General features: G+C 48.4%; 1 protein-coding gene across 16 annotated transcripts in view; it reads left to right on the top strand.

Moving 5' to 3' along the window:
- The window catches only part of KIF1B (kinesin family member 1B), a 1461559-nt gene that overhangs the window by 1378216 nt on the left and 68584 nt on the right, over positions 1–14759 (top strand). For all 16 annotated transcript variants that reach the window (XM_085609808.1, XM_085609814.1, XM_085609823.1 and 13 more), the window contains one exon: positions 2584–2776. In XM_085609808.1, the coding sequence (XP_085465934.1) occupies positions 2584–2776 (193 nt within the window). The remainder of the gene's footprint in view (positions 1–2583; positions 2777–14759) is intronic.

The following is a 14759-nucleotide window of genomic DNA, read 5'->3' on the forward strand; positions in this document are numbered from 1 at the left end:
CTAGCTAAATGTCAGAACGGGTCAGGACAAGTCTCTCGGTAAAGTCTCTCAAGACGAAGTCCCTTCAGCATCAATCCTCAGCAACGTAGATTCGGTACGCGGCAAAGGCAAGTGGCAAGTGCCCTCTCTAGGCTAACAATTTTATAATAAATCGAACAAAGGAAAGATACATAAAAAAGTTGTAATGTCCGCTGGACCGCTGAGCAGAGCGAGAAGGAAAGGATGTAACATTGCTACATTCGAAAATCTCCGCTCAGGAAAAATCACAAAATAAAGACTACGGAACAGGAACCAAGAAACACAAATGTATCTTGTTAGTTCTACTTCTCCTCGGCAATGAGACCAATGTTCAGAGTCTTTCTCTAAGGCTCCTTTGTTTTCCCAAGGCTGCCAAGGACGTTCCATTTCACTCGAAGATTACCCAGGCTGCTGCTGTCCTCACAAAAATTTCAGCAAGGCAAGCAAGGACTGTGGTCAGCTGACTTCAGGACCATTTTCAGCAGGGCTCTCTCCTATCACGGTTTTCTACTTTCAAATCGAGGCCAGGCTTACAAAATCGGCCATCTTTATCTAGGCCACCATAGGCCACAATAGACCATCTTAATTAAAAGAAACAAAAACAACGTTAGCATAGTGATTAAACAGTGTAAACCCCACTAATACCCTTATGTGTATGCATCTATCTAGCACTTGCAACATAGAAAAGCATTAATTCGGAAAGCATTTTGTGCTCAAAAATAAACAGCACATAGCAACGTTTAAACATGAAAACACGCACGTTATTGTTAAACAGCACATTTATGCGTACCCACGTGTAACTCTCTCTTATTAGGACAAACGGATTGATTAATATAAACACACTTGCACAAGACAAATAATTAATTATTAGTTATTAATAAATTAATATGACAAATAGACATACCAGAGCTTCAAAAACCAACGAATTTTCAAACAGAAAACTCTGCTCCAGCACCATCACCTCGACAAGGTTGTCCTTCGGCCTCGTCCCTCCTTTCTTCCGAAAGTGGTGACCCCCTTTCATCTTGGGCAGTCTGTCACCTTGCCCACCTTCTTCCCGCCTCCGCATCCTTCCAAAGAGGAAGAGAGGCTCCACTGTCTGGACCCAAAACGTGCGCTCTCCTTTTATCTGGACCGCACAAAGCAGTTCCAGGTGGACGACTAACTTTTCGTTGGATACGTGGGTGCTAAGAAGGGGAAAGCTGTGCACAAACGCACCATCTCTCAGTGGGTCGTTTTGTGCATCAAAATTTGTTATTCCTTGGCAAAAAAGGACCCTCCTGTTGGGCTGCGCGCCCATTCTACTCGGGCCACAGCGGCTACTACTGCTTTGGGACGGGGTGTCCCTGTGCAGGGCATCTGTCAGGCGGCAACGTGGGCTTCGCTACACACGTTTGCCAGGCATTATTGACTCGACAGCCAAGTCCGGAGGGATGGCTTCTTTAGCCGTTCTGTCCTCCAGGACTTTCTGGTGTGATCTTGGTTCGCAGACCCACCACCGGGGATGGTATTGCTTGGGTATCTATTCTAAGGTGAGGAATCTAACTAACGTGTTTCTTTCAGATGAACAGGTTACTTACCTTCGGTAACGATGTATCTGTAAGAAACATTAGTTAGTTAGATTCCTCACCGACCCACCCATCCTCCCCGTTCTGCGAACTGACATCTAGGGTTAAGGCTATCCCTTTCAGGGCCCTAGAATTTTTTGGCACCAGTGTCGGTGTCTTGCATGGCTCTGCGTTCCTGGCGCGGAAGGCTATGTACAAGAACTGACATCAGCGCGCGAGGGCGTCGTCTAAGTACTCCGACGTCATTCCGGCGCACGACGCCGACGACGGACGCGGAGCCGCAGGCGACGCCTAGCGACGCGCAAGGGGTATTGCTGACGAAAAATCTTCCGGATCCAGTCTGACGCCTGGGGATATTCTAAGGTGAGGAATCTAACTAATGTTTCTTACAGATACATCGTTACCGAAGGTAAGTAACTTGTTCTTCTGCATCACCTATTTCAATAAGGTAAGCCTATTTAGACTTTAACTTGCAACCGCGGAATCCTACTTCATTTGTACTTTCTCCTTGCTATTCTGATTCAAGCATGTACATCTCTGAAAGATTCAATATTGGAGAAGAACAAAGTTACTTTCCTGTAATTGACTATCTCCAGTTTAGGTGTCTTTCATAGATTCACATACAACCCACCATCCCCCCCAACTCAGACACGCCTGTATAAAAAAATGACTTTAACACTTGTGTTACAAAATCGGAACTATGGTGGCCTGGGTAGCTACTGTTGTGACTTTGCTAAAACATGTGTTTATATTCAACATTACTCACTGCTCACTGTGTCTACCCTACTTTGGGACGTTCAGCTCAATGACTGGGATGATTCAAGCATGTTAATCATGTAACTTTTTTCGTTCTGGTTGTGCTTTTCTTCCTTTCTGCTGAGAAGTTTGTACGATTAATGCTTCGCTCATACAGGATGCAGCCTCTAACAAATGCATTCCCTGTATGTTTTCATTTTGTTTTCTATCCTCTTACTAATGTTATGAATTGAAATTACAGCTCAGTGGTGTCCAAGAAGGGTTATCTTCACTTCCGTGAGCCACAGTCAAACTCTTGGGCCAAACACTTTGTGGTGGTGCGGAGACCTTATGTCTTCATCTACAGCAATGACAAGGACCCTGTTGAAAGGGCAGTTCTCAACTTATCAACAGCACAAGTGGAATACAGCGAGGACCAGCAGGCCATGGTGAAGGTAAGTGTACATGTGTAACTTCATACACAAGAACACACATACACACATTCAATCTCTCAACACATTTACTGGAGACTCGCAAAACCACCTAGCCTCTGACACACACACACACACTATCAATATAATCATGTTACCTCTTTCCGTCTCATACATCTTCCTTTGGACTTTCTTACCTTAAGAATACAGGTATCAAACTGGTCTCGAAAAGCTTTTCGCAGAAATAACTCTCCAGCGCTACCTTTCTGATAGAGACTTCTAACTATATATTCCTCACCTTGGAATATTCCCCAAGGCATCAAACTGGATCTGGAAAATTATGAGCAGTACCTCTGTGCGCCAGTAAGTAGCGTCTTGTGGCTCCGCTTCTGAAGTAACATCCGTAATGACTATATAGGCACCACCCCGGCGCACTGACATCAGTTCCTTTCTTTCCACACCAACAGAGCCGATCCAGAGAGCAACCTCGTACATTTATTTGGACCACTTATTTTGACATTTTGTCAATCTTCTTTTTTTTTTTTTTTTTTTTTTTTTTTTTGCTATGCTCATGGTGTGCTTGGGACATACCTCCCAACAAATCCACAGGGTTTAAAACAAATGTCACAGACAGATGTCTATCTGTGACCCACACTTGGTTTGCCTGGGGCTTGGCCAAAACTCTAAGGTTTGCTCCAACTGCAAGTCCATGCATTCAAAGGTGGTTCATAAGCTGGCAGTGAAGCTCCCAGAGGTGCAGCAAAAGAAGGCTCCACCCTGGTCCCAAGGGAGAATTCAAGTCTGTTCTCTGAGCCAATCCTGTGAACAATCGTCATCCCACTCCAAATAGTCATTATCGAAGTCTAGTAAGCCCATGAAGAAGTCGAAGTATTATTTTTCCCTGAGCAAGCACCACACTTCTAGGCCCTGCTTCCACACTTCACCTGTGGGGCCAGCGGCCATGTGAGCTCCACACTTTCCCAAAATACCTAGGGCTGGAGCGACCCCTTCCCAACTTAAAAAGTTTCACAACACCATGGACTCCATATTTGGTTCCTCTGCTCCCTGCGGTGCACCTTTGAGCTTCATGGAGCCGAGAGGTGCCTCTGCTGGATGCCCTTTAGCAGGTTCACTCCCAACACCAGCCAGGCCCTCTGTGTCCACCCTCTGATCCAGACTGATGCGGATACTGGTTCCAGTCCACCTGGCGCCGTCCCTGGACCCGATCAAGGAGGAAACTATTCTCCTCGCCAACTTGTAGGCGCTGCCTTAACGCCAATTCGGGTCATGTCAACCCACGCTAGACGTGACCACCCTGGACTGGCCCTCTTTTCCTGAAGGAGAGTATTATGAAGATGCTTATGGTCTCCTAGAGGACGATTCCTACCAAGAGGAAAACTGGTATGAGGAGCTGGGTGATGCCAATAGCTAAATACTTCCTCTGACTATGGTCTGAGATGTCCTCCGAACCCTGCCACGGAGAAAGGCATATCTTTTGCAACAGTGATGGACCGGCAGCAGAGGTCCTTGACCTACAGCTACCATCTGTCAAGGTCAAGACCAATGTCTTGACTATGGTGCTTCAACATGGTCAAGCTCTGCAGAGCCCCTGCTCCCCTTTAATAAGGTCCTCACCGGCGATTTCCAGGAGATTTGGGCCAAAGCTTACATGGGGTCCTGGGCACACAATGATTGCCCGCCGACATCACCCCAGCCTTCCTTTCCCAGCACCCCTCTCCCAAGATCCTGGTAGTGCAGGCCTCGACTTCCAGGATGTATTCCCCACCACCCCACCGGATAGGAAATCTAAGAGGCTGTATACCTTCAGGGAGAGGATCTCCTCTTGCACCAGCTTAGAATTGTGACCAATTCTGTCTGACCACGTATTACAAACTCGGGGTTGAGGGGGTAGGCATATCAAGCAAATTCAAGAATGGTGATGTGAGTTCATTATTGTACGTACATGTATACAATGGTGTATAGCGACTTCGTATTTATCAATATTAACACACAGACAGCACCATTGCCATGTGGTATTGCAAAAAAATGGGCGGATTGCGTCTTGGACCCTGTGCCACGAGGCCCTGCACCTCTGCATGTAGCTGGAGCGTCAGAACAATTTCCTGGCCGTGCAGCACCTGGTGGGATCTCTGTAAGAAAGTGCCCTCTTTTTGCATGGTTGCCCCCACTTTTTGCTAGACTGTTGATGTGCTTTGTCTGAGTGTGCCCTGGGTTCCTGCCAAACCGGTACCCAGGGCCTATGTACTTTCCCAAACTGCATTGAAAACGAAACCCAATTGGCACTCTTTGGCCACTGGTTAGTCCCTTGTAAATGGTACCACAAGTACCAAGGGCACTGTGGCCAGGGAAGGCCTCTGAGGACTGCAGCACTTATTGTGCCACCCTTAGAGGCCCTGTACCTTTACACACACACACACTGCCTTTGCAGACTGCGTGTTTTGGTACAGAAAGTGAAGTCAACATGGCACACATCCCTGTGTGCCATGCCTACAACCCACTGCCCTAGCATAGGTCAGCCACCCCTCTAGCTGGGTGCCCGATACCAGTGGTGAGGGTACAGGTGCATGAGCCCTGTACCCCTACAGTGTCTAAGTAAATTCTTAGACATTGTAAGTGCAGTAATGCCATTAAGAGTAGATGGTGCTGGGAGTTTGTCATTACAAACTCCACGGTACCATAACGGCTTTACTAAAAACTGGGAAGTTTGGTATCAAACATCTCAGCACATTAAACCCACATGGATGCCAGTGTGGGATTTAATGAAAAATGCACACAAAGGGCATCTTAGAGATTGCCTCTGAAAAACAACCCAACATTAGTTTCCAGGCTGAGTGGCTGCTCACCTGCTGCCACCACAAGACATTTTTCTGGACCCCTGGGTCGAGAACCTGCTGCTCTCGGGGGTCTGAAACAATGCACATCCTGGGATGAGGTGCCAAGCCTCCTCCCCCAGTATGGGCAGGGTCCACGAAGGGGAAGCTTCAACGGCTTGCCGCCTTTGTGAGCTTCACCAGGCCTTTTGTTGCTTCCAGCAACTGGCCCCCACCAGTTCTGACCCCCACTTTGGGTGGGAGAATCTGTGGGAAAACCAAGTAAGGAAGGGAGGTGTGCCCACCTTTGCCAGCCCCACCCCTCGGGGGGGACGCGAGGTGATGCACAACTCTCAGTCCCCGCCATCTTGTAGAGGGGGGACCCAGCCAACCAGAGTGGGGCATATGCCCCTCTCCCAGTGGAGGGTGGCATAATAGGGGGTGTATCCACCCCAAGGAAGGGACCCATTGGTCCAAACCTTTACCTACCCGTAACACCCCTAAATCTAGTATTAGGGGCCACCCCGAACCTTGCCTTGTCAAACCAGACCGGACCAAGAAGAAGGAGGAATGAAGATCCATGCAGAAGCTAAGACGATGAAGACGCCCACTGACTTGACCCCAGCCCTGCCAGCTTGTCCCACCTCGAACCTGCAGAAGCAAAATCCCAGTGTGTACTGTAGCCAGCAACCTCAAGAACCCCGAGGACCTGCCCTGCCTTCCACAGAAAAGACCGTCTCCTGTGAGCACCGGATTTGCTCACCTGCAGACTCTGGCTCGGGCCAAATCCGCGAATCTGCACCTGATGCCCACGGCCCGAGTTTGAGGGGCCCAACACCACAAGGAGGTCTCCCCAGCGATCCTGACCTGAGATCTAGTAATCTCTGACCTGTCTCGAATCTCCAAGCGAAACCTGCAGCCTCTTTCTGGAGGATCCCCTCGACCGCGACCGGAGCTGGTAAAAAAAAAATCCGACGCCTAAAGACACCCTTGCACCCGAAGTTCCACGGCTTTGGGTGGCCCAGCCGATGGTGTCACAGCATCATCACACATCCCAACTTGGCTCTCCAACCAGTGGTCACCTCCAAAAGCTTTTCGGCCCTGAGCCTGCAGTCTTTTTTGAAACTGGAGAATCCCCATTGAAATCAACAAGTCACCTGACACCAAGCCAGCACCCTGCACCCAGCCGCCCCTGCGCTGCTGCGGGTGTACTTTGTGCGCTAAAATGGATTCCCCTTTGCTCTGAGCTAAACCCCTGGAGCTTTGCTCCCACAACCTTGTGGCCTGCTCGTGAGCAGCCACTAACCGGAGGCCCCCTATCCCCCATTGGATAAAATTGGGCCTCAGCACTCTGCACCCGGCCGCCCTAGTGCCGCTGAGGGCGCTTTGAGAGTGCATCCTTGGCCCTGGAGGGAACCTTGTTCTAACCCCAGAAACTCAACCAATGGTAAGCCCTCTTGGTCGCAGCCATTCAAAGATCTTGCTGTTGAAGTCTTCCAAAGACCGAGTATTTACCTGCTCACCAATAACTTCATTCCTCTCCTTAGGAATACATTGACTGTTTTCCCTTGAAAAATGTTCTCTGTGTGGAGTTGATTTGTATGAAAACTTGAAAAATTACAACTGTGCAAAACTGATTTAACTTACCTTTTCTCTAGGAAATGTCCCAGTGTGATATCTAGGCATATCACACTGAGTACAAAAGGTAACTTAAAAAGTAATCTGAAAAGTAATTTGGACATTTTAAAGTTTCCAGTATTTTGGTATCTTTCAAAGATTCACATGCCTGAATCATTCCTCGTATTTGGAGTCCACTGTACATAAATAAAGTAGTAAATAATAAATAGTATATTCCCTGGGCTATCATGATGGCAACCATGTACTCTATAGCTGATTAGTCTCCTTTCACAAAAAGGACCAAACTTAAAACATAACCAATCAGCAGCCAGCACCCTCTAGAACCTTCCCAAGCGAGGCTGAATCCCTCAGATTTTCAGCGCACTTCGTTGTGTAAGGGAGTCTCCCTGAGCTTTGCTCAGTTCTTCAGCTTTTTTCAGATAAGTTTATATCTTAACTTTTGAGAATATCTGATAAAAAAGGATTATTTAGAGCTTGTAAATCCTGTGGAAAGAAAAGAGTGCATGTGGATGATGCCCACAAAGAGTGCATTTACTGTCTCTATCCCAATCATGAGACAAAACAATGTAAAATATGCCGCACTTTCTCAACCAAAATCTTGAGAGACAGAGAAGGAAGACTTTTATTGTGGCTTAAAAAGAAGCAGGGTGCTTCATCTGATGTGGATAGTGACACGTCCTCCAAGTCACACAAGAGGCCCAGGTTGCCTGAGGGTCAGCCTGAAGAGAGAAAGAAACACTCTAAAGTCTCTCATCTGACCAAGGAATCTCTTAAGCAGGAGGAACAGCCTAAGGTCTCCTCAGAGATTGGATCTCCTCAGTCTTCAGGAACATCAAAAAGAAAATCAGAGTCCTCAAGCCATTCCAGAGGTAAAATCAGTCAAAAATCTTCTTCTGCGTCAAGTTTACAGTCTATGCCTATTACGAAGACTACAGTGACTCTATCGTCGTCGAGACTGTCGACGGCGTTAACCACATCGATGGCGAGTATCAAGGGTTCTATACCGTCGACGTTGCCTCTATCGTCGACGACTCCACTGTTGACGAAACCACAGGAGACTAAGAGCTCATCGGCGACAGAACCGCCGACGAAGACATCATCGTCGACTACACCATCGTCGATGACAACACCACCGTCGACGTCAGCTGTTACATCGGCGGCAATCCCGCCGACTATGACACTACCACGTCTACGACTGTACTACCATCGACGACGTCACCGTCGATGACAAAAATTTCACCGTCTACGACCGCACTGACAACAACAACCTTAATTTTGTGTGCAGGTCTTTCAACTCCGATCCTGCAAACAGCACAGATGGAGTTTAGGACTCCAAAGATGTCACCGCTACCTCCCAGCCATCTTTTGGATGTGGAGGATACTGATGAAGATGAAGGCCACTCTGGAAGGCACATAGCGCTTCTGAACTGAACGTCAAGTACCAAGGAGAGGACGATGACTATGAGGAGCAGTATTATCAGCATTATCCAGCCCCTCATGTTCAGTATCCACAGTACAAATACTTCGAGCAGCCTAGACAACAACCTGCTCAATTTCCTCCAGCATTAATACTGAAAGCACCATCGGCTCGTCTAGTGGAAGCTGCAACGGACGATTGTCTAACCCTGTTTCGCAATTTGGGTCTCTCAATAAATTACCAAAAATCTTCAGTCCTTCCAAACCAGATATTGACATTTATGGGTGCCTGATTGAACACCATTCAGAACAAAGCCTTCCTTTCCCAGGAAAGACAACAACGGTTGCAAGCATTAGCACTCAAGCGGTCCAGAAAAAAGTGCATTTCTGTCAGAGTGTACAAGTCTCTACTGGGAATGCTCTCTTCGGCAATAGATCTCGTGCCACTGACTCGCTTACATATGAGGCCTCTTCAAGAGGAACTACAATGCCAATGGATCCAAACCAAAGGTTCTTTTGACGACGTGGTAAATATCACTCCGCGGATGAAAGAAGCTTTCCAATGTGGGCTCAGAAATCACACCTGTCCCAGGGACTATCTTTTCTCCTGGGACTACATAGTAACAACAGATGCCTCTATAGAAGGCTAGGTAGGACGCTTACAGGACCTGCAGGTTCAAGTGAAGTGGTCCTTGGCTCAACGTCAAATGTACATAAACAGATTGGAATTGAGAACCATTTTTCTCTTCCTTCAGGCTTTCCTCCCTCGAATACAGGGATCCTCGGTGTTGATCGCACGGACAGCACCTTAAGCATGTTCTATATCAACAAACGGAGGCACAAAGTCCCCATCTCAGTCACAGGACGCCCAACAGTTATGGAGCTGGCTGACACTCCACCGAGTTTCCTTGACAGCGGAGCATGTTCCAGTCCTCGGGAATACCCTAGCAGATACTTTGAGCAGAACGAATGACAGCTGTCACGAGTGGGAGCTGGAACAGAAACAACTGGACAGAATATTTGCGATCTGGGGAAAACCAGCCCTGGACCTGTTTGCGACCCAGAACAACTCCAAATGCCGATTCTTCGCAAGCAGATTCCCTCTCCCAAACTCACGGGGGAATGCTCTTTTAATGCGCTGGTCAGGGATCTATGCATACGCTTTTCCCCCCATTCCTCAGATGCCCAGGGTCCTCACGAAGATGAAATGGAAACACTGTCACATTCTGCTGATAGCCCCGAAGTGGCCCAGACAACACTGGTACACGGAACTTCTCCTATTGTCGGAAGCTCAACCCATCCGCCTATTGCCAACACCAACGCTGTTGACCAAGAACAAAGGCCAAGTATGTCACCCGGAGCCATCTTCTCTACAACATCATGCGTGGCTCCTGAATTCTTTGAATTTAAAGATCTGAAACTTGCTCAAGAATGCAAAGACATAATTGCTAAGTGTAGTGCTGACAGCACCAATAAAACATACAGACTGAAGTGGAAGCGTTTTTGTCTATGGTGCAGGCGCAATGAAGTACATCCTTTTCTCTCTGCTTCAGAAGAAGTTTTACCTTATTTGCTCTCCTTAGCAAAATCTGGTCTGGCACATTCATCAGTTAAAGTTCACCTGGCTGCTATATCAAGATACAGGCGATCACCTAAATGTCCGTCTTTATGGACCTCAAGAATCGTAAAGCAATATATGAAAGGACTGTTTAGAACATTCCTGCCCATCAGAGCTCCACCCCCGCGTGGTAACTTAATTTGGTATTCTATCAATTGCTAAAACGGCCATTTGAGCCCATTTACAAGGCAGACTTGAAATACTTAACTTGGAAAGTCGCTCTTCTTTCGGCGCTCACATCAACAAGAAGGGTTAGTGGAATACAGGCTTTCACCATATCTCATCCTTTTTTACGCTTCACTGACGAAATGGTCATTTTTATGAGAAACCCTAAATTCATACTGAAAGTGCCTTCTCAGTTCCATTTGAATGAGCCTGTTATCCTGAGAACTTTCTTCCCTAACACTTCCACGCCTGCTGAAAAGACGCTTCACACTCTAGACATAAAGAGCTGTCTTAAATTTTTCTTACAAAGGACTAATCCGTTATTTGTTGCTTATCGTCAAAACTGGCAGGGCATTGCAGTTTCTAAGGCTACCATAGCTAGATGTATACAAGCGCAATACAATTTTGCCACGACAAGGCTGGCAAGCCATTATTGAGGACTGTGTGAGCGCACTCCACTAGAGCAGTTTCAGCATCAGTTGCTCTATTTTGTCGGAGTGCCACTTGAAAAGATCTGCAGAGCTGCAACGTGGAAGACTACTCACATTACTACTACTCACGCAGCATTACTGCCTGGAGTCTTCACAGCATGCCGATGCATCCGTGGGACAGGCAGTACTACGGAACCTATTTCACTAAAGGTAAGCCTCTTTTAATGGAGGTCTTATTTAATAAGGTGTCGGATAGGAGTGTTTTTGAAGGATCAAAGCAAACAAAGATGAAATGTATAATGCGCTGTGGCAATCAACGTCACTCCATTATACGTAGGCCCAGTTAGCTTGTTAATGGAAATCATGTTTGTGTCCCAAAATGATCAGTGTGCCCCAATGGTTAAGCATCATATCGCCCATCTCCACGCATATCACGTGTGTCCCGCATCTCCATCGCAGATCATCTTCTCCACGGTGAGCAGTGTGCTCCCCCCACTTCTTCACTGATGATCAGTGTGCCATTCACCCTGCTATGAATGTCCAGTGTGCTCTTCACCCCACCGCCCAATGGATAACCAATAAGTCCTTCACCCCCTCTATAATATACACAAATAAGGAACTGCTTACTATTCTGATTCAGGCATGTGAATCTGTGAAAGATACCCCAATACCGGATAAGAAAAAAGCTACTTACCTGTAACTGCAGTTATCCAGTATTGGTATCTTTCATAGATTCACATGCAAATCACCCTCCTCCCCGGAGAGGCACCTCTACGATACAGTACTAACTACACTTGTGCTGGAAAATCTGAGGGATTCGGCCTCTCTTGGGAAGGTTCTAGAGGGTGCTGTCTGCTGATTGGTTGTGTTTTGAGTTTGGTCCTTTTTGTAAAAGGAGACTAATAGGCTATAGAGTACATGATAGCCTATTGAATATACTATTTATTATTTACTACTTTGTTATTTATGTACCGTGGGACTCCCACTACGACGACAGGGAATGATTCAGGCATGTGAATCCATGAAAGATACCAATACTGGATAACTGCAGTTACAGGTAAGTACATTTTCTGATGGATACATCTGCCAGTGGATTCCTCAACTTGTGAATATCCCCTGCCCCAGCATTCCATGGAAATTTCTTTCCCAGCACTCTACGTCAACGTGGGCGACGTCACAATGCATCGGCTCCGCTCGCGACTCCGTACGACTTCACCGGAGCCATAATCAGCCAAAGTCGGCGTGATGACGTCAGTTCCCTTTTTTCTGCGCCGTCGACGCGCAACGGTTTTTTCCAGTGCTCTCTAGCTACTTTGTAGTTTAGCTGTGTTACTGTGTAAAATTCAGTATGTCTTCGAGGAAGTCGGGCTTTAAGCCCTGTAGGGAGGGTGGAGGCCTGATGTGCATGACTCATCCGCATCAGGACTGCTTATGGTGCCTTTCTTCAGACCACGATATGGAAGAATGCGGGTGCTGTAGGAGCATGAATCCTAAAGCGCTGAAGGAGAGGAAGACTAAGCTCTTCATGAAGAAGATCGGTGAGGAGAAGAGAGGGAGAAAAAAAGAGAAGTCGAGGCGGGAGTCATCGACTTCGAGGTCGTTGAAGTCGAAGAAACACCACAAGAAGAGGAAGCATTCTTCTCGGCGTCGGTCCTCGAAGTCCAGGAAGTCTAGGTCGGCTTCGCCCCGTCGACGTCGGAGCAAGGACTTGTCACCTTCTCCTTCTCCTTCTAAGTCTCCGAAGTCTCCCTCGCCGAAGCGGGCTCCAGCTCGTTCCCCGACGCCGTCACCGGCTCCGTCTAAGGCTTCGACTCCGGGTCGAGTGGAGTCTGATGTTCCCTTGGATGAGCAAGAACAGGAAGAGGCTGCTCCGGTGCCGGATGACTCTGCGGCTCCGGTGGATGATACTGCGGAGCCGACGCCGGTGACTCCACAAAGGGATACAGGGTCGGTCCCTTATCCCCAGTTCCCGGCTCCAGGTACAGATTCATCAAACTTTCTGAATGCCATGTATGGTATTTTTAATAGGGCGGCCTTCCCATCCGGAGCACCAACTGGTCCCGTGGGTCCGATGGCGTATACGCTAGGGGTGCCGCAGCATTATGCTCAGGCCCCCTTTCTGCCCTTTATGCCGATGGCACCTTCTTGGCAGTTTTCGGCGCCGTCTGGGGATCCGACACGACCTCTGATGGACCATCAGTCTTCGGAACCTTCCTCGACGCCGAGGCCGACTCCATCGGCGCCGCGTCCGGCGCCGCCGACTCCACCTATGGCGCCTCCGACTCCGGTACCTCTGGCTCCACCGACGCCGCATACGACGTCGACAACGCCGGCTCCCCGGATCCGGTCGAGACGGGAGGCCCAAAGGGTATTGGAGGAAGGGAGATATCGAGCAGAGGTGGAAGAAGGTGAAGTCGACTCTTCTTCGGATGAGTTTGAAGGGATAGAAGAAGCAAGTGGTTTGGATACCACCCCAGAGTGGGAGCATACTTCTGCAAGATCTTCTCCTCCACAGGAATTGGCACCCTACCATGTGGTGATTAAGAAAGCCGCAGAATTGTTAGATCTGCAGCTACCCTCTGTGGAGTACAAGTCTAACCTGCTTACGGAGGTGTTGCACTCTCCGACGTCAGCTTCGGAGCCTTTGTTGCCTTTCAATGAGGCCATCTTGGAACCGCTGTTGGAGGTGTGGAGGAAACCTCTTTCATCTCTGGCGGTTTGCAGACAGGTGGCAAGAAGGTACAGAGTTGCACCAGGAGATCCGGATTTTTAGTCTACGCATCCATCTCCGGAGAGCCTAGTTGTGCAGGCTTCATGTTCAAAACATGGTTCGGGTGCTTTCCCTCAGTCTCCGGCTGATAGGGAATCAAAGAAAATTGATCAGGCGGCCAAGAAGTCCTTCTCCTCAGGAAGTATGGCGCTGAAATCGTCTAATGCCACATGCTTGCTGGGGCGTTATGTTCATGCCTTGATGGACTCTATTAAATCTTTGGCCCCTAAGTTGCCTGAGGGGGATAAGTCGTCCTTCTTGAAGGTTGTTGCGGACACTCAGGCAGCTGCCAGGCAGGTGATCCAGTCTGGGCTGGATACGGCGGACTCGGTGGCGAGGATTATGGGGTCGTCTATAGCCGCAAGGAGGCAGGCTTGGCTCCGTTCCTCTGGATTCTCAGCAGATGTTCAGGCCACGTTGGTTGATCTGCCATTCGACGGACAGAAACTGTTTGGGGAAAAGGCAGACTCTGCCCTTCAACGATTTAAGGACTGCAGATTGACGGCGAAGTCCTTGGGTCTGCAGGCTCCTGCTAGGGGTACAGCTTTTCGAAAGTCTAGGGGATTCGGAAGAACATCCTTTCGCTCCTTCCGACAGCCCCAACAGCAGCAGCAACAACAGCAGCAGAATCCCCTCTATAGGTCCTATAGAGGGAAGCAAAGGGGTCGGAGAGGTTCTGGACGCAACCCTTCTTCTTCTTCCTTCTCCTCCTCTGCTCCAAATGAGGCTTCAGGGAAGCAGCCCTAGATCCCCCATCCCGGATCATGTAAGACCTGTGGGGGGTCGGGTGTCCTACTTTCTACGGGGTTGGAAATCTGTTACAACCGACCTTTGGGTTTTGAACCTCGTAGAGACTGGGTACGCCCTTCCCTTTCGGGAGTTTCCTCCCCCTTACCCTCCTTGCCAAGGTTATTGCTCGGAAGACCATCTGCTTCTCCTGCAGAAAGAAGTTCTAGCCTTGCTTCAAAAGGGTGTAATAGAGGTGGTTCCGGAGCAGGAAAGGGGTCAGGGATGCTACTCCCGGTATTTTGTGATTCCCAAAAAGGACGGCAGATTGCGTCCGATTCTGGACCTCAGAATCTTAAATTTTTACCTGAGACAGGATAAATTCAAGATGCTGACCCTTGCGCAGGTTCTT

The sequence above is a fragment of the Triturus cristatus genome, chromosome 1_2 (assembly GCF_964204655.1).
Source record: "Triturus cristatus chromosome 1_2, aTriCri1.1, whole genome shotgun sequence".
Lineage (NCBI taxonomy): Eukaryota > Metazoa > Chordata > Amphibia > Caudata > Salamandridae > Triturus > Triturus cristatus.